The following is a 26,436-nucleotide window of genomic DNA, read 5'->3' on the forward strand; positions in this document are numbered from 1 at the left end:
GATATTTCAGCTAAATGTTTAAAAATTTGGGGTTGAAATGTCCCCAACCTATTCTAGACGAGTTTTGTGAGTTTTTGGAGTTGTACATTAAATAACAGTCCCCACACTGGGTCTTTGCTTGTTGGTGCATAATATCCCTCGGAAAAGACAATTATGTTCCTAATTTTCATTTTCTACCACAGTATCCCAATGATATTCCCTCTAAACCAAGAGCCAATGGACTTGTCATAACTTTAGAAAGTCAACAGTGCCAGCAAAATCAACACGTGGACTACATTTCCCATCATGCATATCACCATGCCTTTATTCAGTGATTAGAGCCGTTTGATGAAAAGGATCATGGGAAACCGAGTTCTTTGGGAGATTATTTTAAATAACACCATTTTCATTCCAGCCACTGGTTTATGTAGCATCGTCTGTGACACTGTGAATGCATTCAGCTACGATTGTTAACAACGGTTTGGATTGCATTTTTAGCATCGCTGTTGATTTTGCAGTCCAATTACAACACTGATGTGTTCTGACTACACTGTGTGATTTCAAACTCAGAGATGTGTTTTTAACGTGCTAAACCGTTGTGGGACTGCGGAAAGCGGTCTTGATCGCAGCTTTGGTGTTATGTTATGTAATTTAATGTGCACTCAAAGGCTAATAAAACATGCTTTTCTTTCATTATTATAATTTTAGAGTGTTTGATGATTTGTACTCGGACTGCACGATCAGAATATACTCTGGGACAAACTGTCTTTTGTAAAAACTTTCTACATCTGTATTTTTGGCACATAGTTCTGCACTGGCCTTGTCAAATCCAACTGAAAAACCTCATCTAATGCTTCTGAACTTCTCATCATCCATTCTGGGGTTTGGTGCTGGTTTTACAAGACTGTATGTGTCCAATGCTTATCAAGTTTCTAAAGTGTTATTAAAAGAAAGCAGCAACAGTGTTCGGTTTATTTCATCACGAGTGTTGCAGCATGATTGTTTCACATCTATCTGATGAGGGTCTCGTCACTCCAAAGGTTACACTGCTTTTCTTGCTCAGAATATCTTTCTCTTTAAAAAGTACGGCTTTGTTTATCCAGTACGCAAGTTTGTTTCTCAAATCCGATCTTTAGGATGGACTGAGAACTGATTCGTATGTTCAGACCAACACACTCTCACGGCGAAATTGGCAGGATTCGTACGACTTTTCTAAATTTGGCTAATTCGTATGATGTCGTACGACTGCACTCGTTGAATTCCTACGACTTTCACTACAGCCATTGACGTCGCTGGACATCGTTTCCATCGAATACGCAATGATTTCTTTCTTTTGTCACACACAACAGCTTCCTATCATGTTTATACACTCTACTGATCGGTTAAGTTTAGATAAGGGGTTTGGGTAAGGGCATAATATTAATAAGTATGTCCTTAACGCCTCGTGCGCAGAACTCGCGCTTCCGCATTACACATCCGGGAATTTGCATGTGATGAAGTCGTACGAGTTTAGGCGAACAACATCGTGTGAGACCATACAAAATAGCCAACTCGTAAATTATGTACGCGAGATCGGGTTGATTCAGACAGTGTCCCATATAGCACATGTATGCCTCCGAGATGTCTGTTTTAGATCTTTTTCATCTGGAAAGCATCACAATCGAATTTACATCTGCTAAACATCTTAAAAAGATCATATTTACAAACACTGTAAATCATAAACATCTCAAAGACATCTGCTGAATGTCTTATTGACATCCGAGACATACTTATTGTCATAACGTCTTATAGACGTAATACAGATGAGCAAAGGATGTAAAAAATACGTCTTCCAGATGTAAACGCACATCAAATAGAAGCCTGGGTGATTTCTGTGTAATATCAGGGGTAGTAAATATCCAGTAGGCCGATATCTAGCTACATCGGTCGCCTTTGATATAAGCATCAACACGGTGCCCATAGAGCTGTTTGAGTTGTAGTCCAAAAACCTGGAAGACAAGTAGCAATTTGGAGCTATAGCTATAATTGCAGTTTTAGATTTATGTGTAAAACAATAAAAATTAAAAAATAATGTGGCCAGAATTACTTTGAGATTTCAACGTTTTGTTCTAGAAAATAAAATTACACATTACAGCCAAATGTTAATTTGGAAGCTACTGTGTTTTTTGTTGTTGTTTTTTTTAAACAGGCATGTTGCTATCACAATGCTAATTAAGGACTATAACTACCATCAGCATGTGAGCTATGTGCATCAAAAAAAAGGACGTCTGTTGTAGTCCTTATTTAGCGACGAGTTAGCAACATGCGTTTTTTAAAAGGAAACAACAGCTTCAAAATGCACAATTGAGGTATGACTGTGTAGTTTATGTTCTAGAAGAAAACGTAAAAGTCCTTCAAGTAATTTTCACCACAGACCTTATTTTACTCATAATTCGAAAATCACAATTCTAAAAACTCATTGGAAATTCCTGAGGGAACCCATGTAAATTGTGATACCAATATCAGTAAGCGAATGAATAATGGCATACGTTTTTTGGGAATTTTTTTCCCCCAATTTCGCATGCCCAGTTCCCAATGCGCGCTAAGTCCTTGTGGTGGCGTAGTGACTTGCCTCAATCCAGGTGGCGGAGGACGAATCTCAGTTGTCTCCACGTCTGAGGCCGTCAATCCGTGCATCTTATCACGTGGCTTGTTGAGCGCATTACCACAGGGGCGTAGCGTGTGTGGAGACTCGCGCTGTTCTCCGCGGCATCCACGCACAACTCACCACGTGCCCCACCGAGAGCGAGAACCACATTATAGCGACCACGAGGAGGAAACCCCATGTGACTCTACCCTCCCTAGCAACCGGGCCAATTGGTTGCTTAGGAAGCCTGACTGGAGTCACTCAGCATGCCCTGGATTTGAACTCGCGACTCCAGGTGTGGTAGTTGGCGTCAATACTTGCTGAGCTTTCCAGGCCACCATACATAATTTTTTTTTTTAAATACGACAATTCTGTAATCTCTCTCATGGAACACAAAATAAAGTGTTACCTTTACAAAAAATCCAGAGTTCTGGCATACAAGCCGCAAACTTGCAACTCATTATTTTCACATGCAAATGAGCTAGTGATTCGCTGCAAATGTTTGCCAGAAGTTTGCAGCTCTTAACCGGTAGTGGTGAACCTGCAGCCAGGGCCGTAGCTAGTGGGGTGAAAGGTGGTAACGATTCTAGGGGCCCAAAGGTCCAGGGGGGCCCACAACAAATTCAATACTGTATTATTTTAATTGGAAAGGGGTCCAGAGCAATATATAGTCAGGGGGCCCAGAATTTCCTGCTACGGCCCTGCCTGCAGCAAACCTTGCAACAATGGAAAATTTACCACAAGTTTGCCAGTCTGCCATATTTAAAGCTCATTTGCATGTGAAAATGATCAGTGGCGAAATTGCGGCAAATTTGCCATTAACTCCCAATTTTTGTAATGGAGCCTTGGTCACAATTTGCTTTCATTGTATGGAAAACAAGATGCAGTCAAAGTGAATGTTGACTGTGGCTAACATTCAGCTTACCATTTTGTTGTGTTACAATATAATTATCACACAAAGGTGTTACAATTTCACTGCCAGAACCAAACCATAAGTGCCAAAAGTAAGCCAGATTTGGCCCACATCTTGTTGCTATCTGGGAAGGGTGAGTAAATGACAGAATTTTCATTTTTAGCTGAGCTTACGTCAACTGTTTATGCCAAGCACTTTAGAAAGTTGCAGTTTATGAGCTAGTGCTTTATTATACGCTACCATGAAAAGGAAAACAGAACGTAGATGCCATTCAGTGAGTTAGGAATGAAGCAAAAAGAGGAAAAACTGAATACTTTATTGGACACTAAAGGTACAGAGAGATAAGGAAACAGGAGGTGGCAGCAGAAAGCTTTAGATTTATGATGTCATTAGTGACACATAAGATCAAACATCTCAAACTCTCTCCCTCATCATCATAAAATACTGTCTTTAGGTGTTGCCTTCAATACGGTGGTTCCCGCCCCGTGAAACCCGTGGGCAAATAGTGTTGTGAGTAAGGCCGTTTTGGGGGCTGGGTTTCGGTCAGAACTTCTGAATGGTCTTCGAAGCAGCATCAGAAGCCCTTAATTCCATTCAAGTCCGATCCAGTCCAAGTAATTTAAACTTTTAAAAGAGTGTGGAATAGTCTGGTAATTCAAGGCACTGGACTACACTTGGGTTAAATATGGTTATAGGTTCCTGCCAGGATTGAGGTAGTGAATTTTACAAAGGGAGACCCCACCCTGTTTCCTGAAGTCTCAGTGGTGTGTGTATCCTTCCCTGGAGAACTGAAAATACTCTCAAAAATCTCAAATGGTAAAGATGCAGTTTACACCAAATATAATTTAAATTAAAACTAAAGGTTGGTAGATTATAGATGCTCTTATAGTTCACTGCCAATTTGTCTAGACATTTTAAATGTCAAGTTTGAGGCCATTTCACAATTTCCACAGAGATAGTTTACCTGATACAGTTCATCGCTGAGTTCAGAATTGCATAATACCATACTACTCTTACTATTTCTGCCATAGACAGATATGGCAGAAGTAGTATGGGTAGTATGCAATTCCGAACTCAGCCTAAGACTTTGTGAATTTGCAAACACTTCTATCTATACACGTTTTACATGCGTTTCAAAATAAGTAAATAATTTCCTGATAGCACACGTACATCACCCAGACGTCTATTGTATTTGTGTGTTTACATATATAAGTCTATATGTCTATAAGACAGATGTCAATAAGACATTCAGCAGATGTCTTTGAGACGTTTATGATTTAGAATGTTTGTAAATCTGATCTTTTTAAGATGCTTAGCAGATGTTAATTAGATTGATGCTTTCCAGATGAAAAGATCTAAAACAGACATCTCGGAGATGTACGTGTGCTATCTGGGACGTCTATTAGACATTTCCTCACGTATAAGACATTCAGCAGATGTCTGTGAGATGTTTATGATTTAGAGTATTTGTAAATCTGATCTTTTTAAGATGTTTAGCAGATCTAAAACAGACATCTCGGAGATGTACGTGTGCTATCTGGGACGTCTATTAGACGTGTTCTCACGGATGTCAATAAGACATTCAGCAGATGTCTTTGAGACGTTTATGATTTAGAGTATTTGTAAATCTGATCTTTTTAAGATGTTTAGCAGATCTAAAACAGACATCTCAGAGATGTATGTGTGCTGTCTGGGATGTCTATTTGACCTTTCCACACAGATGTCAATAAGACATTCAGCAGATGTCTTTGAGACGTTTATGATTTAGAGTATTTGTAAACCTGATCTTTTTAAGATGTTTAGCAGATGTTAATTAGATTGTGATGCTTTCCAGATGAAAAGATCTAAAACAGACATCTCGGAGACATACGTGTGCTATCTGGGATGTCTATTAGACGTGTCCTCACGGATGTTAATAAGACATTCAGCAGATGTCTTTGAGATGTTTATGATTTAGAATGTTTGTAAATCTGATCTTTTTAAGATGGTTAGCAGATGTTAATTAGATCGTGATGCTTTCCAGATGAAAAGATCTAAAACAGACATGTCGGAGACATACGTGTGCTATCTGGGTAGGTTGTATTCTCTTTGATTTATTTGACAAGCTTTACAAAATGTACAAGAATGATAAATATATATCATCCCATACAATTTAAAAAACCGTCAAGGATAAACAAACACAATAAAGCCAAAGGCTTATTTCCATTGTGGTCCTCAATTTAATTAAAAAGATGAGGGCATAGGTGCAGAAAAACGTACAATACAAACCATAGATAATTACTAAATTTAATCAAAAGTCAACATTCAATTACAAAATAAGCCATCTTTTAACAGCTAGTCTAAAACTTTAGTCATTTTAGGGACTCTTGTACATTTATTCCAAACAATTGTACTTCTATATAAAAAAAGGTGTTTCTTACCCATTAGACTTTTAAACCTACATGAATAGATATTAGTGTTACTACTCCTTGTGGCATAATTATGCTGATTTTTAACCAAGTTGAAGTAGTTGACCAAATACCTTGGAACCAAATGATTTAAAATGTTATGAGTAAAACTCAATTTTATTAAAAACACGCTTTTTTTTTTATTTTCAACTGGCAAATAACCAAGATCCTTAAAATGTTTAATATCCAGATGAGTACGGGGATGAGTTTGAATATCACTCTAGCAGTTTGTTTTGAGCTTTCTGTAATTTACCTTTTGTATGCTGAGAAATACTGCTATACTAAAATGAGGCCGTACCAATGCACCAGCTAACAATTTTAAAGTCTGAACATCTAATAGCTCTGCCTTTCTGGCCAGGAATTTGATCATATTACAGATTTTATTTTAAGGGCATTGACGTCCTAAATAATTTACAACTGTTTTAGATACTATTGAGGCATCACCAAACTTAACCAAAAATTCAGCAATTTTCTTCAGCTTGTCTCTTGAACCAAATAACATGGCTTCAGTTTTACCCAAGTGTAAGGAAAGTTTTTTGTCCAAAAATGATGCTGACATCTTTTGCAACTCTATGCTCATTCTGTCCTCAAGGGCCCCCTTATTCTTCTGTGAAACAATAATTGCTGCATCATCCGCATAAAGGAAAAGCTCATCTGAACAGGCTGATTTTAAATCATTTATATTTAAAAGAAAAAGTAATGGACCAAAAACACTCCCCTGAGGAACTACGCAAGTAATATGTAGTGAGCTAGAGAGTATGCCACTTTTGCCACTAGGGGTGCTATAGACCCTATTCGCAGTAGCGCCATCTTTGATTTTTGATAGGAATGAATACGAGGCTGTGTGGGATATTCCTACCGTCTCTTAGATGAAATGCAATGTATAAAGCTATCAAAAACCTCCTAGATCGTGTCTAATTTTGCACAAATCATGTCCACTGAAATTTCTTGGAAAGATACTTTTCAATGCTTAGTCAGCAGAACGATCCCAAAACACTTTAATTAATAATTAATAATTTTCTTTATTTATCACACATTATACATTTGCACATATACGGTGAAATTCTTCTTTTTCACATATCCCAGCTAGGCTGGGGTCAGAGTGCAGGGTCAGCCATGATACGGCGCCCCTGGAGCAGATAGGGTTAAGGGCCTTGCTCAAGGGCCCAACAGTGGCATCTTGGCGGTGCTGGGGCTTGAACCCCCGACCTTCTGATCAGTAACCCAGAGCCTTAACCGCTGAGCTACCACTGCCCTTAAATGACGGTACAACCCATTGAAGAGACGGTACATCTATCCACACAGCCTCGTTGTCATTCCTGCCAAAAATTAAAGATGCTGCTGCTGTGAATAAGGTCAATAGCAGACATTAGCATAAACGTACATATTCTACGGTCGGTTTTCTCGAACCACTGCCGCGACGGAGTTTGAAGAGAATTTTGCTGAGTAAGTTAAAATTAAATAAACTGTTGACATACTTGGCTAGCTATCTGAATAATAACATCTGGTTTAATGGCACAAACATTTGATGGAAACTATGGCCTCCTTGAGTTCTAAGGTTTGTTACCGCCACAGATAAGCAAGAACGTATGTTAAGTAGAGTATGTTTCTGGCCTTACTCTTTCGGTCTTAGACTAAATAGGACTGTCAAGGGAATATAGGACTAAACTTAAAAATGTTGAAGGACACGTCCCTGAATGTTTCAAAATGCAATAGTTTCCCCGTCCACGAAGGAAAGGAACACCCAATGAAACTCTGAAAACTCCGGTGGCTCTTCCTCTCGCCCTCGGGGTGGTATGTTTGGGGCATTATTCACGAGAAGTGGTTTGGCTTAATCCTGGATTTATTTGAGTTTTGTACAGACAGAAAACAGTCAGCATGTGAACTATACAGGGCTTTATGCACGCACAGCTCGCGCTACAGTCTTCACATCTGCATTTATGCGACAAACAAACAAACAAGAAAATAAAGGGAAATGAAAAAGAACACAGGACAAAAACAAATCAGCGCCATTTCTGCCCAATCTATCCTCAACAAAAACACAATTATAAACACGTTAACTTGGGCTGAACTAGGGCAGACAGAGACTTTTATCGTTGTCAATGAAGTCACCAGTGGATACAGCGAAAACTAAATATAACAGACAGAGAAAAACTGATTTTGAACCAGAAGATTTTCTACAACCAGTAATTACTCAGAACACTAGCTTACTACTTGCTGAATACTGCGCAGTATGCACTGTATTCCGTATACTATTTTTAGAAATAACATTTGAGGCATTTCAAAAAGTAGTATACTACATGGTTACCACATGACCTCACTATGTTGCATGTATACTTGAGTGAGATGTCTAGTTTACTAAAAGTGAATAATTTGCATTTTTAATCTGTAAAAAATGTCTTAACTTTCAAACCTCAATGTGCAGGTTTTTGACACAAAAAATGTACTGTGCACAGTACCTACTACACACTGCAGATAACGTACAAGTTGTACGCTAGTATGCTAGTCCGAACGTAGCCGGTGACTCCATTGACAACAAGACTTTTAACATTCAAACCAAGCAAAGCTTAAGAAGCAGCCTTACTAAACATTCTTTAACAACACTCAACAAGAAAGTATATAGCCTTTAGATTTCCATTCAAAGAACCAATAGCAATACTCATTAAAACTCATTAAAAACATTACGTGCGAGTTATACTGACTCGTGTGGTCAAAGGAGGTATTGCAGCTCCTTCCATTTGGAGAAATAGTATTAATGCACAGGAAAAAAAAGATTTTATTGTGAGGTCCAGATGCTAACGTTCCCTGAGACAGAACACTAAAGGCTATTTGAATACAAGGATGCAGAAGGTTTTTAATGCCCAGATAAGATCGTGGGTTTCACTTTTCTGAATAACAATCCCTGTTATATACCTCATAATATATCAAAACACTAAGTCAAATAGTTCTGAATAATAGATATATAGCTATATAATATCATATATTTCTCTTGTACTACTATGGATTTGTTGTGCCTTGAAAATATTCAGACAGTATCACATAGGAAAAATACTGTACAAAAAAGCAACTTATAGTGTGTATATATATATATATATATATATAACATTAAAACTCTGTTTTATCAATAAATCTTCTGTGTGCCGTATCTTTTGGTCTGCAGTAAACAAACTGATTGGGTTTCAACCACAGTATTTGAGACAACACCTGCTAAACAAACGCCTCAAACACATCCACTGCAGTCATACAGCCGAACACGCAATCACTACAAATATCTATTTGTACTGACTTAAAAACAAATGAAAAAAAAAGAGAAAAACATGCTTTAGGTAAAAAAAAATAAAACAAAAAAATAAAAAAAAATTAAATAAAAAATAAAACAGAGGATTGAATAATCGTCCTTAAAAAAAAATAAAAATAAAAATAAAAAAAATAGCCATTTACAATTAACTTGAGGCCACAATTCTGAAACAATATTCATGCTGAAATATCCATTAAAACAATAAATGATCAGGAAAATTACTATACAGCCATAACAATAAGAACAGCTATAACAATAGTAGTAATTAACAGCTGAATATTTCTGAAAAAAATAAAATAAAATAAACATCCATCAAGCAGATTATAGTGTAGGTACTATAGAAACATTGCACCAGCTCAGATTGTGAAACACGCATTAGTGCAGGGGGTTAGAGCGAGACAGGTTGAGACAAAATGGATTCAGCATTTTGGAGGGAAAGTGTCCGCAGTACAGCAAAAATGATGTACGTGATGGCGCTATGAAACAGGCTTTTCAAACAGGAACTTTTAGAGGAAAAGAATCTAGCTTACATTTCATACATTTTTGCCCTCTGAAGTGAATTAGGCTTATTGCTCCATGGACAATGTAGTAAAGACAAAAAAACAACGCTGGTGTTGGTTTAAAAGTGACAATAGAAACAAAACAGACAAAAAACTATACACAAATAATGGGAAAAACTAAAACAAACATCACGCCCTGGCACTAGCTAGTGTTATACACACTTAAAAGAAAGAAAAATGAAGGTGTGTACAGCTATTCAACTAAAATTACATTAATTTACACAAAATAAACTTCTGTCAAATAAAGAAGAAAGCATGCGCAACTGTAAGTGGGCGGAGCCTCTGGGAAAAGAGGGATGGGCCGAGCGTATGATTGACAGACAAGAGGGTGAGTAGCGAGGAGAATATTTATCAGTTCTCAGTCCATATTACAGGTGTATAAAACGACATGTAGAATCATTTCCGAAAGAAACGATCCATCGTTGGTGAAGGAACAAACAAACGAACAAAGAAAAAGCGAGATACATACTGCGTGGAATACAGGGACATGTACATAAGAGGAAAAAGACAGACACTAATACACAAATTTAAAATAAATCATCAACTAAAGATTTCGACTAAAATCAAAACAGGTTTCGTAGAGAGAGAGAGAGAGGAGACATTGGCCACCTTTATGAGGTGCACAGAAGTCCCTGGGGGATGGTTGTGGGTGGGGCTATTCCTAAGAAAGTGGGCGGGTTTTGTCAGGGTGGTGGCAGTGGGGGGTGGCTCACAGAGGGCCGTGCCGCGCCTCGTATTTGGCCATAATGTTCTTACAGCGGCCGAGCTCCTTCCGCAGGTCGGCCACTTCCAGTCTGAGCGCTGTGTTCTCTTTCTCCAGGAATCCTGCACGGATGGCGATCTGGTTCTCCTTCAGCCGGCGAGCATCCCGGGAGCGCTTTGCCGCAACGTTATTCTTTCTGCGGCGGGCCCAGTATTTGTCATCCTGTGTGGAGATGCAAAGAAAAAAATTAAGTGCGCGAAAATAAATATGTGGAAAGAGATTAAGATTTAACAATCCATCTTTCGTATCTAATAACATATTTATGTTAAAATTAAAACAAAATATTGTCTTTTTTTTAGTTGCTCAGACAAAATATGCTTACATACTTTTAAATAGTGTTGGGTAAAAATATACATACACCGGATTAATAGCGATCTTCATTTGAACGATCCCAGTATCTCAAGATCGATCTTTTACTTTAAAATTTACTTAAATATACCAAAATTAATCAGAATCAAAACAAATCATATTGTAATTTATATTAATCGAGAGTTTGTGAATCTGAATCAAATTTGGGAAATCAGTACGCAAAACTAACAGTATAACTAAAATATTCCCAAATGAATCAGTATCGAATCAAATAGTAATCGAATCTAGAACATGTGAATCAGAATCTAATCAAATCAGGAAATCTTTAAGCAAAATGGACATAATAACTGAATCATATCCAAATCAATCAGAATCGAATCAAAGTATATCAAGAGCTTATGAATCAGAATCAAATCGTATTGAAAGCTTATGAATCAGAATCGAATCAAATCGTATTGTAACTGAAATGAATCGAGAGCTTGTGAATCAGAATCGAATCAGATCGTATTGTAACCGAAATGAATCGAGAGCTTGTAAATCAGAATCGAATCAGATCGTATTGTAACCAAAATGAATCGAGAGCTTGTGAATCAGAATCGAATCAAATCGTATTGTAATTGAAATGAATCGAGAGCTTGTGAATCAGAATCGAATCAGATCGTATTGTAATTGAAATGAATCGAGAGCTTGTGAATCAGAATCGAATCAAATCGTATTGTAATTGAAATGAATCGAGAGCTTGTGAATCAGAATCGAATCAAATCGTATTGTAATTGAAATGAATCGAGAGCTTGTGAATCAGAATCGAATCAGATCGTATTGTAACCGAAATGAATCGAGAGCTTGTGAATCAGAATCGAATCAAATCGTATTGTAACTGAAATGAATCGAGAGCTTGTGAATCAGAATCGGATCAAATCGTATTGTAATTGAAATGAATCGAGAGCTTATGAATCAGAATCGAATCAAATCAAATCGTATTGTAATTGAATGAATCGAGAGCTTGTGAATCAGAATCGAATCAAATTTGGGAAATCAGTAAGGAAAATTAACAGTATAACTAAAAATGTACCCAAATTAATCAGTATCAAATCAAATAGTAATCAATTGAATCGTGAGCTTGTGAATCTGAAATCTGAAATCAGGAAATCTGTAAGCAAAATGGACATTATAACTGAATCATATCCAAATGAATCAGAATCAAATCAAAGTGTATCAAGAGCTTATGAATCAGAATCAAATTGTATTGTAATTTAAATGTATCGAGAGCTTGAGAATCAGAATCGAATCAAATCGTATTGCAATTTTTTGTGGATTTTTTTCCCCTTTTTCTCCCAATTTCCAATGCGCTTTTAAGTCCTCGTGGTCAATCCGAGTGGCGGAGGATGAATCGTTATAGCGACCACGAGGAGGTTACCCCATGTGACTCTACCCTCCCTAGCAACCAGGCCAATTTGGTTGCTTAGGAGACCCGGCTGGATTCACTCAGCACGCCTTGGGATTCGAACTAGCGAACTCCAGGGGTGATAGCCAGCGTCTTTACCACTGAGCTACCCAGGCCTCCAATTGTATTGTAATTGAAATGTATCAAGAGCTTGAGAATCAGAATCGAATCAAATCGGGAAATCTGTATTGGCACTCAGCCCTGATTGTAAAAACAGTATAGGAAGTGTGCTCTTTTCTACAAATATTGTAGGAAAATGACTATAAACCAGTTGGGGAGAAACGAACTAAAAGTAGTCATGCTAGTAACAAACTAGCATGCTAGTAATGAATCGATTCAGTTTAATAAATTTGTGTTTTCTAGTTGTATTTATTGTAAGCGTATCTGTTCTGGTTTTATGTCGTCTCCCTAATTAAGTTTTGGCGAAAGGTAAACACTGCTCTTATAGTATAAATAAAATAAACAATCTGATAGTGAAAATAGTGTCCACTTTAAAAGCTTAAATGTAGTTAGCTCAATACATAATAAGTCCAAATGAATCACTGACAAACAGGACATTCATCATTCTTCATTTGATTCATTAATGGACGTTGGTACAATAACATTAGCCCACGGACAGTCACATGACACACAAAAGACTCTCTGATTAAAGATTTCTCTTTCAGGATTTGAGGTATCTCCACCGCCACAATCTCAAACGCCAATTTGAATGTGTGCAAATCTGTTTTCCTATATTTCTCTTTCTCTGCAAGACGCTTCACTGTCAACCAAATGAGCCCATATATTTGCATTACATGTACACAATGAATGCACGACTGCTCTCAATGCAACACACGCTTTTGCACACACATACTGTAGACCTACACATCAAACACACTTCAGCATGACATATATGCTGCTGTATGATTAAAAGCAAATATTTAGGGCACTATTTGTTCCATTTGGCTGCTAAAACAATTTCAATATTTAATTTTAAGGAGATATATATAATATTTTGACTTATGGACAGTTTTGGTACTGTGTTGGGCCCTGTTCTGGGTCCTAACGTAAAACTAGTTTAGAACGAGTTTGTGGTTAATCGTTTGCGTTTACCTTCAAGTCTTCTGGAATGAAGATCTTGCGTGCCTTCTTGATCATGGGCTGCGGTTTTAGCTCCTCTGCGCTGAATTTGCGCTTGCGAGGGTCAAAGATCTCTTGACCCGGGACGCTGGAGAGGGCGAGGTCAGCGGGGTCGGGCTCGTACCCGACCGGAACCTGGATCGAGTCTGGATCTATCGGACTGGGTGTGTCACGTGAAGTGGGAAGAGCTGAAAGAGAGACAAAAAGAGTTTATTAGTTTCGGAATAGTTTGCAAGTGACATACAGCATTCATAAGACATTTAACTTCCATAATGTGACGTATTTCAGAGTGAAACATGACCAAATGAATGCACAATTACACCTGGAACATTTAACTTTTTTTTTCTTTTTTTTTGTGTGTGTGAGTACATGTGCACTACCATGTTCTGCCCAGCAGAGAGCACATGAACCAATGAAAATGATGCTTAATGTTGTCTTACAAACACAGATACACACACACACTCTCATTCAGTCCACAGCAAGATTATGTGATTGTCTCTCTCAAGTCACAGACTTTACACACAGAGAGAAAGACAGATGCCAAGTTGGCATACTATCATATTCTTCATATACTGTATACTGAAGCTATTGCAGACATAGTGAAAGTAGTACTGTAGTATGCCATTGTGAACACAGCCAGTGAGAATGAATGTTCTAGAAACAGTGCATGTTGTGTGTTTCTGTTAGAGGATCAAATTAAACTCTTGACTGATTTATGGGTCATTAATCGAGAGTTGAGAGACGCACAAATGTGCCAAGAGCTGGCACACTGCCACACACGCAATAATAACGCAACTACTCACTACAACACACAATATTACCAAAACTACACGCTACTTACTAAAACACATACTAACAAAACACACGTTACACACTCAAACACGGAATAATAACACAACATTCCTCGCTACAATGCTGAAACTCACAATATTAACACAACTACATGCTACACAACACACTCAATCATGCAATAACACAACTACACACTAAAACAATGAAAATAATAACACAACCACACACTTCAACACTGAAATACACAATACCACAACACATACTACACAATCAAACATGCAACAACAACACAACTACACACTGAAAACATTCAAACACGCAATAACTACACACTACAATAGTAACAAAACTACACACAACACTGAAATCATAATAACACAACGGCACACAATAAAACACTATAACACAATAACAACAACTACATCCTAAAACAATTAAATACACAATATAAAACAATAACAACACAACTTTACTAACTGCCTCACACAATAAAACACTCAGACACACAATCCTAACACAATTCAACCTGTCCTGTACACAATAATTACAACTGCACACTCAATACTGAAATACACAATAATAACAACACAACTTTACTAGCTGCCTTACTCAATAAAACATTCAGACACACAATTCTAACACTATTTAATCTGTCCTGTACACTAAAAAACACAATAATAACAACTACACACTAAATACTGAAATACATTAACACAACACAAACACTCACACACAATAAAAACACAACTTTACTAACTGCTCTACACAATCCTAACACAATTTATCCTGTCCTTTACACTTAAACACATAATAATAACAACAACTACACACTTAAACACTGAAAAACACAATAACACAACACTCACACACAATAATAACACAATTTTACTAACCGCCTCACACAATATAACACTCAGACACACAATCCTAACACACTTTAACCTGTCCTAAGCCCTACTCGGAGGACAATTATTTTACATGGGGACGTGAGGTAATATTTATTTATACATAGGGCTTGCATGACTACTCGTTTATACGGGTCGAGTAGTCCCAGAAAAGTTGTCGCTTTAAATCTTATTTAAAAGGTTTCATTTCCACCTCCACTTTTTAAACACTGACAGATAATTCCAAATGATGTCCGTCATTTTGATAGATAAAACATAAGAAAACCATTTTTACCATAGCTCCTCAAATTTCATTTGAACTATTTTTACTGTCTATTCATCCATCCATCATCCATCCATCCAACTATCCATTAATCTATTTATCTGTCCATTCATCCATTGATCCACCTATCTATCTGTCTATCTGTCTATCCATCATCCATCCATCCATCTATCTATCCATCCATCCATCCATCCATCCATCCATCTATGCATCCATCCATCCATTTTACATTCATTCATCCATCCATCCATGCATCTATTCATCAATCCATCCATCTATGCATCTATCTATCCATCCATCCGTTATCCATCTATCAATCCATCCATGCATCTATATATCCCTCCATCCATCCAACTATCCATTAATCTATATATCCATCCATTCATGCATCTATCCATCCATCAATCCATCCACCTATCTATGCATCTGTCTATATCTATCTATCCATCCATCCATCCATCCAACTATCCATTAATCTATTTATCTGTCCATTCATCCTTCCATCCACCTATCTATCTATCTATCCATCCATCCATCCATCCATCCATCCATCCATCCATCCATACATCTATCCATCTATCAATCCATCCACCTATCTATATATCTATCCATCTATAACTATCTATCCATCCATCCATCCGTCCATCCATCCAACTATCCATTAATCTATTTATCTGTCCATTCATCCTTCCATCCACCTATCTATCTATCTATCCATCCATCCATCCATCCATCCATCCATCCATCCATCCATCCATCTATCCATCCATCCACCTATCTATATATCTATCCATCTATAACTATCTATCCATCCATCCATCCGTCCATCCATCCAACTATCCATTAATCTATTTATCTGTCCATTCATCCTTCCATCCACCTATCTATCTATCTATCCATCCATCCATCCATCCATCCATCCATCCATCCATCCATACATCTATCATCCATCAATCCATCCACCTATCTATATATCTATCCATCTATAACTATCTATCCATTCATCCATCCGTCCATCCATCCAACTATCCATTAACCTATTTATCTGTCCATTCATCCTTCCATCCACCTATCTATCTATCCATCCATCCATCCATCCATCCAACATCCATCCATTTATCTATCTGTATATTGATCAAGCTTTAGAGATAAAATTTTAAGGGGACAAAAAAAAAAACTTTCAGACTACAAATAAACAATGTATTGTGTTATATTAAATATATATTAAATATAGCTTACTCTGTCAAAAAGCAACAGAACCTTACAACAGTTACTCATTACTATAATGGTTAGTAGAAAAGCCCATGAAATAAAAAGTGTTTAAAGTCTCTCCAGATATATTACTGTATAACAGATATGACCTCCACATAATACTGCCTGAGAGAAAACAAGTCATATGATCAGGCGCAATCTGGGTGTTTTATGGGACACTGAATCGGCCTCATGGTCAGAGGTGAGGGGCGGAGTTATAGTGACCAATCAGAAGGAAGTTCAGATTACGGTTACAGATACGGATATGGTTAGGCGAGATCATTTCTTCCGTGCGTCTATGAGATTTCCTCAATAATATGGTGAAATCAGCATGTATGTGTGTTGTTAAGGTTCAACTCCCTATGGTGGCAGAGTGTTTAGGGATGTGACTGTGACCGTCCCATGAACCCTGGCCAACGGATGCCTGTACTTCCTTAAACAGGGCGGTGTCGATGGTTGGGGAAGGGTGCAGCAAAAAGACGCCCTAACGCTTTATTTTTAACTCACAAACCGATAAAAGCACAGATAAGAGGTCAAAAAAAACATGAAAGGCCAACATCAAGCACACAAACAAACATCAACGATACAAGCAGCCGTGTAACAACAGCTCTAAATGCCTTACAGTAACCCCAAAAGTATTTAGACATTTAAGTCACACTTCAAAATGTCTGAATGTCATTGGACTAGATAACAAAATACGAAAGCAAGTGTGATCTGCGCTCAAATGCTGCTGGAGCTTTTCTCAGAACAATTTTGCTCAATCAACTGGTATTCTTGCTGATTTATACAAGTATACTATAAAAGAAATTTACTGAAAAAGATTCTTAGTATTAAAAAAAACTTTATGTGCTCATTGACATATTGACTTTTATTTAGTTGTTAAAGAGTTCTTTGAGAGTTTCACAGAGTAACAAAGTGCATCAGACGTTCCAATGCAGGTGACAAGGTAAGACTCCAGATAATAGCCAGATAACCCGGATCTAATTCTGTTCTTCCTCATAACAGAAATGAAACAAAAACTGAAATCAGGAACTTTCCTGAAAACTAAAATCTCTCTGAATTCTCCAGAAGTGTGAAATAGCATTTGAAATTCCGGTTCATTTTATTTCATCGGTTCGTTCGGACAGTTTGCTTCAAAGATCTGGTTTAAAATAAATGTCAATGATAGCCACATGTTAGCATTCCCATTCATATCAATGTAGTGGCTCGGCTTCCGCATGGTCCCTGGAATTATGCGACCTACATACTGCCATATCTGCTCATGGGAACTCATGCACCACGTTTACATGCACTTAAGAAAACTGTTTATTCCAGGGTTTTTGCAGAAAGCGGCGTTCTGAAACGTCATATATATGAGAATGCCATTTTCCTTACACTGTTTAAGGGATTAAGAGAAAGTGGTTTAACACATCCAGGATTCTCCAAGAGAACGTGACTTATGTGGTCATGTAAACAGATTAGCAGTGTTCTCACAGGTTTTTGAAGAGAGTGTGCATGTGGATCGAACAAACTGGATAACTAACTTCATAGGATGGAGCCCAAGAATAACAAGTCAACACAGCGTACTGTGGGAAAAGCACATACACAATAAACTATACCCATTTATACACACCAATTTAATATATCGACTACTGTCCCTCACATCTGCGTTTATGCGCTCAAGTATGGTGGGGGAATCCCAGAGTTTTACGTAAGAGGGAATCCCCACTATTGCAGCGCAATTCTGCTGCAGGTCGTGATGGAAAGTTAAGAAAACAAACACAGCAACAACTCTGGAATATCTGAAAATAGAGTGCAGCAGCAAAGAACAAAATACTGAAGTCTTCCTCAGTTCCCATGATGTTATTTACAGAAGCGTCGTGGGGAAATTACATTGCTGTGGAGAAAGCTGCTAACTGACCGAGCCGCATGTGTACGGGAGTAAAGAGAAAGCTGCGAACACAGTGCATATACTGTAAACAAACACATATGCCAGTTTCGAGTCTTAAGCAGCTTTCTCGAGATAAACGTCTTTCTGGAGTCCCTGTAAGTGAGCTCATTGTGCGTTCAAGACATGTCAGGATAATCGTATTTACGAGATGAGGGCAAATGAATGCCACCACAAAGTCGTAATTTTTAGTGGGAAACTTGCAACTTTTGATTTTCTTCGAACCGTGACTTTTTGACTTAGAGGCGTGTCAACTAAATAACCATGGTAGAAGCAAACTGCTTGTGGATTTCGACTATACAGTTTAGTTCATGGCCGGGTGTAAGGTTTTATTTGTTTTTTTGCACCCAGAAACTTCGAAACGGTGAAATGGCGAAACGGCCAAACTATATAATATAACGTCCATTAATGCTTTTAAAAGCCTTCCAAAAAATACATTAATAAATTTAAAAATTCGGTCACTGACAAAACATGTACTATACTGAAATATTTGTGATTTAAATGTTGCTTTAAAATAAAAATAAAAATGACATTTTCCGAATAAACGGCTACTTTTGAATGGCCATTAAAGGACCCTTTTCACAGTCTGATGACGTGTTAATTTAGTAGTGTAAATCTTGCAAACATTTTTATAATTTTTTTTTATTAAAAAAAATAGTATTGGAATATTTATTGTAAATATTGTATTTTTTATATTACCCTGGCATTAATAATATATATATATATTTTTTTTATGAGGTTTCTAATACGACTGCTGAGGGAGTGACAGTAAATTTGGCACCATATTTTCCTCTTTTGGAAAGTTGTGAAAACATAATGTTGGATTTATGTCACTGCTATAGAAGTTTACACCGCTATATAGTTTACTTCCACGTTCCAAACCAAAAAAAAAAAAAGTACGTAGAGAAATATGCTTTTTGCCCCTTGAAAAGTGACATTCCTGAATCTACCAGCATGAGCTTACTTCCAAACATACCCAGCAAAACTACAATATTTTTGACCTTTGACCCCAACTGTATCTGTTATCGCAACTACTGCGAATATCTCAAATCCTTTCTGTTATTCCAAGCCACAAAATGAACTTTACCCTTCCACATTTTCCTCTATCTACTGCCAAAAGTACATAAAAGACCAAACACACACTCCGAGCAAGGTCCACCGCCTAACACACGCAAACTTTGTTGTGATAACATTTGTATGTCTCTTTCCCCTTACATGCATGTGTTTTTGATATTTGCTTGTTTGTTGTGTGTTTAAAGGAGTGTATCTGAGGTTCAGGCAAGGTGATGATGCACTATTTGTGGCAGCGGTCGCTGTGATACGGGCACGACTCAGGCACTGTGAGTTTCACTGGAAACATACTGTGCTTCTTCTACACAAAACAAGAGAGAGAGAGGTGGGAGGGGCATATAGGGGGCGTGTCCAATGGGAGGGGCTAAGTGGGTGGAGCCTAAGAGACAGCTAGGAATTAAATGAAAAAGGCTGGGTGGGGATTTGCCTGCCATGACAAGTCTCTCTCTCTCTCTCTCTCTCTCTCTCTCTCTCTCACACACACACACACACACACACACACACACTCTTGTTCCCTGCCCCAGTGCAGCACACTGAGCTGCATGTGTGTATCACATGGCCTTGCACGGAAAATGCACTGACTGCACGTGAGCTGAAATGTTCAGAGGAGAGTCTGAACCGCCCATCTAGACGGAACGCACACACACACACACACACACACACACACCGCTGAGACAGACGCGCAGGCACATGTTAACACACATACAAAAATGTAAACAAGCAAAAAACTGCACATGCACGCTTCGATACTCTCTGGTGTGAAATGGCATTGAAATGTCCAACTTTTTAGAGGATAGTGTGGGAAATCTGACGTGCTCATCTTTGCGCGGTAAGATGAGCGAAAGGAGAAATAGATCCAATCATACGCAGCTTCATTATATGCTTCTACCATTCTTTTTTTCACACTGAATCTTATAAAACGCAAAAATTTAAAAAAAATTCTAGTTTTGTAAAAAAACTTTAGTATCGCTATTTCTATGCGAGCATCGATCCTCTTGATAACATCCGTTTTACAAGTGGATATCGATTCTTAAATCCCAAGATTGATTTGATTAGTATTAGAAGATTGATCAGTATATTGGAGAAGAAGTTATTAGCACAGCGTGTAGATAGTAAAAGTTTGGTTTAACTTGTTCAGAGATCCACGGATCCATATGACATTTAATAATGTCTCTTTTAATACCCTTTCTGTTTTTAGTCAATTTTTGATTAAAAAAAAACAACAACATTTTTTTTACATTTTAATCACACATGGATGCGCTAAAGAAACCACGCACGTCTTCTCTCCTTATATGCGCTCACTGGCTGATGCCGCTAGTCTTAAAGAGACAGTATCGATTAACCACATGTTCTACATATCAATGTAAATACCTGTAAACACTACAAATTATGCAAGTTAACAATAAATATGTAACAAAAATATATATGCAACATAATATATGCAATTTCAAGACATTAATTAATGGAACAGACTGAATCTGAACATGTTTAAAAAGCTGAAATGTGACCATTTTGATGAAAAACTAATGATAAAATATGATTAGTCAAATTAATTTGTACCTAGAAACACCATTCAGAATCATGAGAATTACAAAAGTAGAATATCTTGATGAATTACAGTAAGAAGAATTAGTGGGTAGAATATGACTGTCAAAAAAAATAATGTTGCAATGCAAAAAATAGGCTTTAATTCTTTATGCAAATATATATTTTGATTTTGGGTGAAATATGACATGTACATGCTCTTGTGAGATACTCGAATTACCTCTCTGGTGTTTTCACCTACATCAAGGCTGACTAACTTTTTACGCAAATTAAAGGGCTAAGGCGTGTCTAGGAAACTGGTTTGTCTCATTTCATACGGCAGGTTTATTGGCTTGTATTTGATGGCCAGTGTAAGCGTGTGAAATAAATGTAAACAAGGTGTGTGTGAGCACAGCCCTGGAGCAAATCTTGTACCTGAACGTCATCTACGTGACAGATTCCTCTGATGAATCCTCAGGTGCATTACGGCAGGAGTTAGTTTGAATAACAAAGCATGCATCAGGCATTTGCCAATACAAACTGTTCGTGTTTTCCTTTGCAAAAATATCACCATCGAAATTGTTAAACATCAACAACATCAGAATCAGTATAAGACATGTATTGGGTAGTTGTGTGCCAGTATCAAATATTCATACTGAGGTATCGCGGTATACGGTTTTATCGTTGTTTTGTGATGCATGCACGATTTCTTATCTTTAACGCAAATCTGCAGTGTCAAATGAATTACTCCTGGTTTTTAGAGCCTGTTGATATTTCTCTACAGTCTGCAGCAAAACCCGGTTTGTAAATTATATATATGACAGTAGAGATAAGGCATACAGAACACAGCTACGAGAACAACGCATTTCACAAACACATGACTATATGGACTTCAACCAAACACATCGAGCACACGGCACAAACGCCACAGTAGCAGAAACTCTCGCTTAAAGCTGAAGTGTGTCTTTTTATTCAAGGTTAAAATCATTTCTCGTATCGCAGCTTAACATTCAAAGACAAGTCATTGGTAGAGTGATTTCCCTGAGAAGTGTATCATTGTGACTCTTTCAAAACCAAAAAAGGTTTAAGCATCCCAAACAGCCCAACACAAAAATGATTCGACAACCCAAGAAAAGCGTTTTCATTTGAGACTTGAAATTATCGGATTATTCTCTGTTTTTGACCTTAAAATGTAAACAGTCATGCGTGCATTGGATAAGCTGCTAGGAACGCCAGTAAGGGTGTTTACATGCAACGTGAAATTGGGGTAAAACCTGTGTTGATCGTTTTTTCTGTTTATGACCTTACCCTGATAACGGAAAACCAATGAAACTGTTTACATGCCCACACATTATTTTGCAATTATACACATTTCTTTTCACCGTTCAATCACATTTACCTAAAAATGTGGATAATCGCAAAATATATCGTTATCGACCAAAAATTCAAGAATATTGCAATTGTACATTTTTGCTTAATTCACCCACCCCTAGGCGGGACTATCTGTTTGTCCACCCAATCATAGACAGTTCAAGAAACGTGTCTGAAAACATCATTAAATGGAAATGTAAAGGTATGCAAAAAATGTTAAAACTCCCTGAAAGATATTACTGAAATAAGTGTTGTGAGATATCTCACCGGTCTGTGTGACAGCTCTAGACTCTGTATACAGCAACAAAAATGTGTCTGCGTACAATGACGCTTTCTGCCTGTCAATCATTGTGCACGTTCTCATAGTATTGAAGTTTCAGTGAATTATTGAGGCTTAATGCCATTTTTATGCCATGTTGTTCATAACAGTTGTCAGTTGAGGGCGCTATTTTGCTGCTGTTGTTTTTGACAACCGTTTCTGCTCGTGTCGGTCTCAATAAAGCTAATTTGGTATCTTTGGAGAGTGGGGTTTTGGAAAAAGGGGGTGTGGCTAATCCAGAGGCTCAGCTGGGGGAATTCTAGAACGGCTAAAATCGCTTACGTTTAAGTTGGCTTGACAAAGCCAACATATTATTATTCTACAAACTTGGTTTAGGGTTTTTTTTTTCAGAATCCCTAAACCGAGACCAAAATGTCTTACACTAATTTGTCCTACAGCTTTCAAGCTATATCCACCAAACTTGGTACAGACCTTCAGACTGTTCTGGAATATTGTGCTATGTCTTTTCTAACTGATCAGAATCTCTCTCTCTCTCTCTCTCTCTATCTATCTGATGATTTATCTGACTATCTATCTGATAATCTGTCTATCTAGCTAACTAGCTTTCTGTTTGTTTTACTGTAATGTCTGTATAACCATCGAACTTCTAAAACTAGTTTAAATTTTCAGACAAGGCTTTGTCAAGCCAACATCAAAGTTTGTCTTGACAAACTTGACCTATCTAGTTATTTTGGCGATTCCGATTGTTGCCGCTAACGGCGCAGAAATTACACACTTCAGCTTTAAACAATCTGCCACTCAAAACTCCATGGCGTATGCCGCGAGCTTGAGTTTTGTGTAACTATGTTGTAGAATCTTTCAAAGAATTACAGAGGCCAGATATGTTCAGAGTGATAGAAAACACAAGTCTTGACTCTTTCCGCTGAGGCATTGGCCTTTTTGTTTATGATTAACTAGAGAGACATGCATAGAGCTATACACTTCACTCTTCCGTGTGCATTTAGGTCAGTACCTGCTCTGTTTGGGCTCTGAAGGCAGTTTTCTGTGACTATCCCGGAGTGAACCGATGTGGTTGCCCGGTTACTGAGATCCACCACGGAGGGTGTGGCCGGGGCCGAGGGGGGCTGTTGGGAAGGTTGGCTCTGCTCGCTGTGAGGGTTGGCAGGAATTCCGTTCTCCGACAGGAACTCCTCTAAATCCATGTACTCCAGTTGTAAGTTATCGCCATCGTACGGCAGGGTCTTATCCCACAAAGTCGGCCCCAAGAAGGCGGACTGAGGGGTGTTGAGACTGTTTCCATCCTCTTCCAATTTCTTCTCTTTTTCTTTCTCTTTCCCAAAACCTGGAAGAACAAGATCAAGGTGTCAAAAAAGAACTATTTCACCCAAAAAGGAAAATTCTGTCTTTGTTAATGATTTTTCATGTCATTCCGAACCAGGCTGCTATTTTTCCTACATGAAAGTGGATGGTGAATATGGCTGTCAAGTAGAGGTAAACCGATATATCGGTTTTACCCAACAATCGGTGCCGATAGTTGCTTTTTGAACTATCAGTTATCTGCAAAAATCTATTTCGGTAGATGCAGGTAGTTTTTTCATCATTTTGTCATTTCAAAATAAGAGTCCCAGATGTGTTTCGGCTTGTTAATACTTAAAAGTCCCACGTTATGCACCAAATATTCATTTTATCTGGATATTATTGGGATTTTAGTTTAAAAAAAAAAAAACAGAATCTGGGATTTTAGTCAGTTTGGACTCTTTGTCTTTGCCTGCCAAAGTAAATAAAGAATAAATGTTTTTATTCTACTAATTTTTTTTACATTTGATTTAAAAAACTATCGGTCGATTTATCTGTTATCGACTTTTCCCACCACTTTAGTTATCATATCTGCAAAATCCACTATCGGTCGACCTCTACTGTCAAGCATCAAAATGACAAAAAAGGCAGAATAGAAGTTTACTAAACATAGTCCAATCACTCATGTTCCTCGCACAAAGCTATAAAGTCACAGCGCATGAGTCATATGGACTATTTTATGGAGCTTTATTGTCATTTTAGAGCTTGACAGCACCAGTACACATTCACTTTCTTTGTATGGAAAAGAGTGGCCATCCTTCAACATTTCATCTTTAGTGTTCCACAGAACAAAGAAAGAAAATAATATGGGCTTGGAACGACATGAGTGTGAGAAAACGGAACTGTTCCTTAAACAAGTCCAAAGCAACTTATTTAGTGTGCACACTGCAAAACACAGCACAAAACCTTACATACTGCCAATGCATATCCTTGTTAAGTGCATCTTACAATAATATCACACTGCTATTGATTACTAATTAGTGATTTGGACAGGTTTAGAACAACAACATCAACAACAACAACAAAAAGATCAGCAAAACAATCTGAGAGCCGCTCAGGTGCGTCCTCTATGGGAACTATGAGTTAAAAACCTTCAGCATTGCGTGCGAACTTCACCTATCCAAATGAAGTCAGGGTACTGATCGAAAAGTCTCTGTTCATTTTGCTCTTTGTGAACAGATGCATTGATATACACCATAATAAAGATATTTTAAACGAAAAACATCATGCATTTTGGACAGATTTGTCGTGGAATGGATTTGGGATTGTGCGTAAAAATGACTGAAATACAATCAAAATATTATTGAAACATAAACTTTCAACCCCAAATCACATTCGGCATTAGAAGTTAGAATAAATGACCGCATGCATGCGTAAGCAGGTACAGGTAAAGGTGAGGGAAACAGAGTGACAGACGGTGACATGTCGCGCTTTTACGCGCAGGTTATAATGAAAGCAAAGCGCGCGGTGCGTCTGTCACTACACAGCTGATGCAGAAGACCCTTTAAACTCCTCCAACAGCAAAACCTGCCATTTATTTACCTTCATCATGGTGAAAGGGCAGTTTCATGGGGTTCTCCAGCAGGGATTTGAGGACGCCGTGGGTCGGAGGTAGGAAAGTTGAGTTTATAGAAAGAGGTCGAGACATCTTCTGCATCGCGCAAAAGAGAAGTCAATTATACTGGAAAAGTGAAGTGAGGGAAAAAAAAAAAAAAAGCCAATTTATAAAAATTCTAAAATCCAGCAATACACCGTCGGGATAGAGTCCTCAGCCCGTGCGCAGTCACCGGTGAGCGGGTGGATGGTCTCGCGCGTCCGTGAGCTCGACTGGCTGGAGCGCAAAAGCGCAACTGATTCGCAATTCCATGTGCGAAGACTGACGTCCGTGACGTCAATAGAGACGACAATCTGATGAACACAGACCCTGGCCAATGAGAGCGGGCGGGGGCGGGTCTCCCGTCGCGACTTGATACATTGTTGCACGTCCACGCTTCTATTCTTTCTGCTAGAACTTTTGTTAGAGGATTGTTACATTGTAACCACTGCAACAGATTCATGTTGTTTATGTCTGTATTTTACATATTAAAGGTTGCGCGCATCAAAATCGCGACATTTTGTGCTAGACAGAACAATGTAATATTCTATAACTATTTATTTTCTGGTCTGTTTTATTCTATTCGCTTTTGTTGTATTGTTGCTTGTAAATAATTTCGGTTAAAAGCATCTGTTAAATATGTAA

General features: G+C 37.9%; 1 protein-coding gene across 1 annotated transcript; it reads right to left on the bottom strand.

Moving 5' to 3' along the window:
- Positions 1-7,790: 7,790 nt before the first annotated feature.
- On the bottom strand, positions 7,791-26,054 carry LOC127452006 (hepatic leukemia factor-like). Its single transcript, XM_051717128.1, has 4 exons — positions 25,740-26,054; positions 23,854-24,183; positions 13,432-13,646; positions 7,791-10,748 (listed from the first exon to the last, which is right to left on the bottom strand). The coding sequence occupies exons 1-4, from the start codon at positions 25,852-25,854 to the stop codon at positions 10,533-10,535; spliced, it is 876 nt and encodes a 291-aa protein (XP_051573088.1). The 5' UTR covers positions 25,855-26,054; the 3' UTR covers positions 7,791-10,532.
- Positions 26,055-26,436: the final 382 nt, after the last annotated feature.

This window comes from Myxocyprinus asiaticus, chromosome 14 (genome assembly GCF_019703515.2).
Source record: "Myxocyprinus asiaticus isolate MX2 ecotype Aquarium Trade chromosome 14, UBuf_Myxa_2, whole genome shotgun sequence".
Lineage (NCBI taxonomy): Eukaryota > Metazoa > Chordata > Actinopteri > Cypriniformes > Catostomidae > Myxocyprinus > Myxocyprinus asiaticus.

What these genes read in the sequence shown, in the direction of transcription:
- LOC127452006 (XM_051717128.1), bottom strand. Translation starts at nt 25,854, where the DNA reads ATGCAGAAGATGTCTCGACCTCTTTCTATAAACTCAACTTTCCTACCT. An exon ending in TCAGAGCCCAAACAGAGCAG is followed by an intron (nt 13,647 to 23,853) that starts GTACTGACCTAA and finishes TCTCTCTTTCAG; the next exon opens with CTCTTCCCACTTCACGTGAC. An exon ending in TCATTCCAGAAGACTTGAAG is followed by an intron (nt 10,749 to 13,431) that starts GTAAACGCAAAC and finishes ATCTCCACACAG; the next exon opens with GATGACAAATACTGGGCCCG.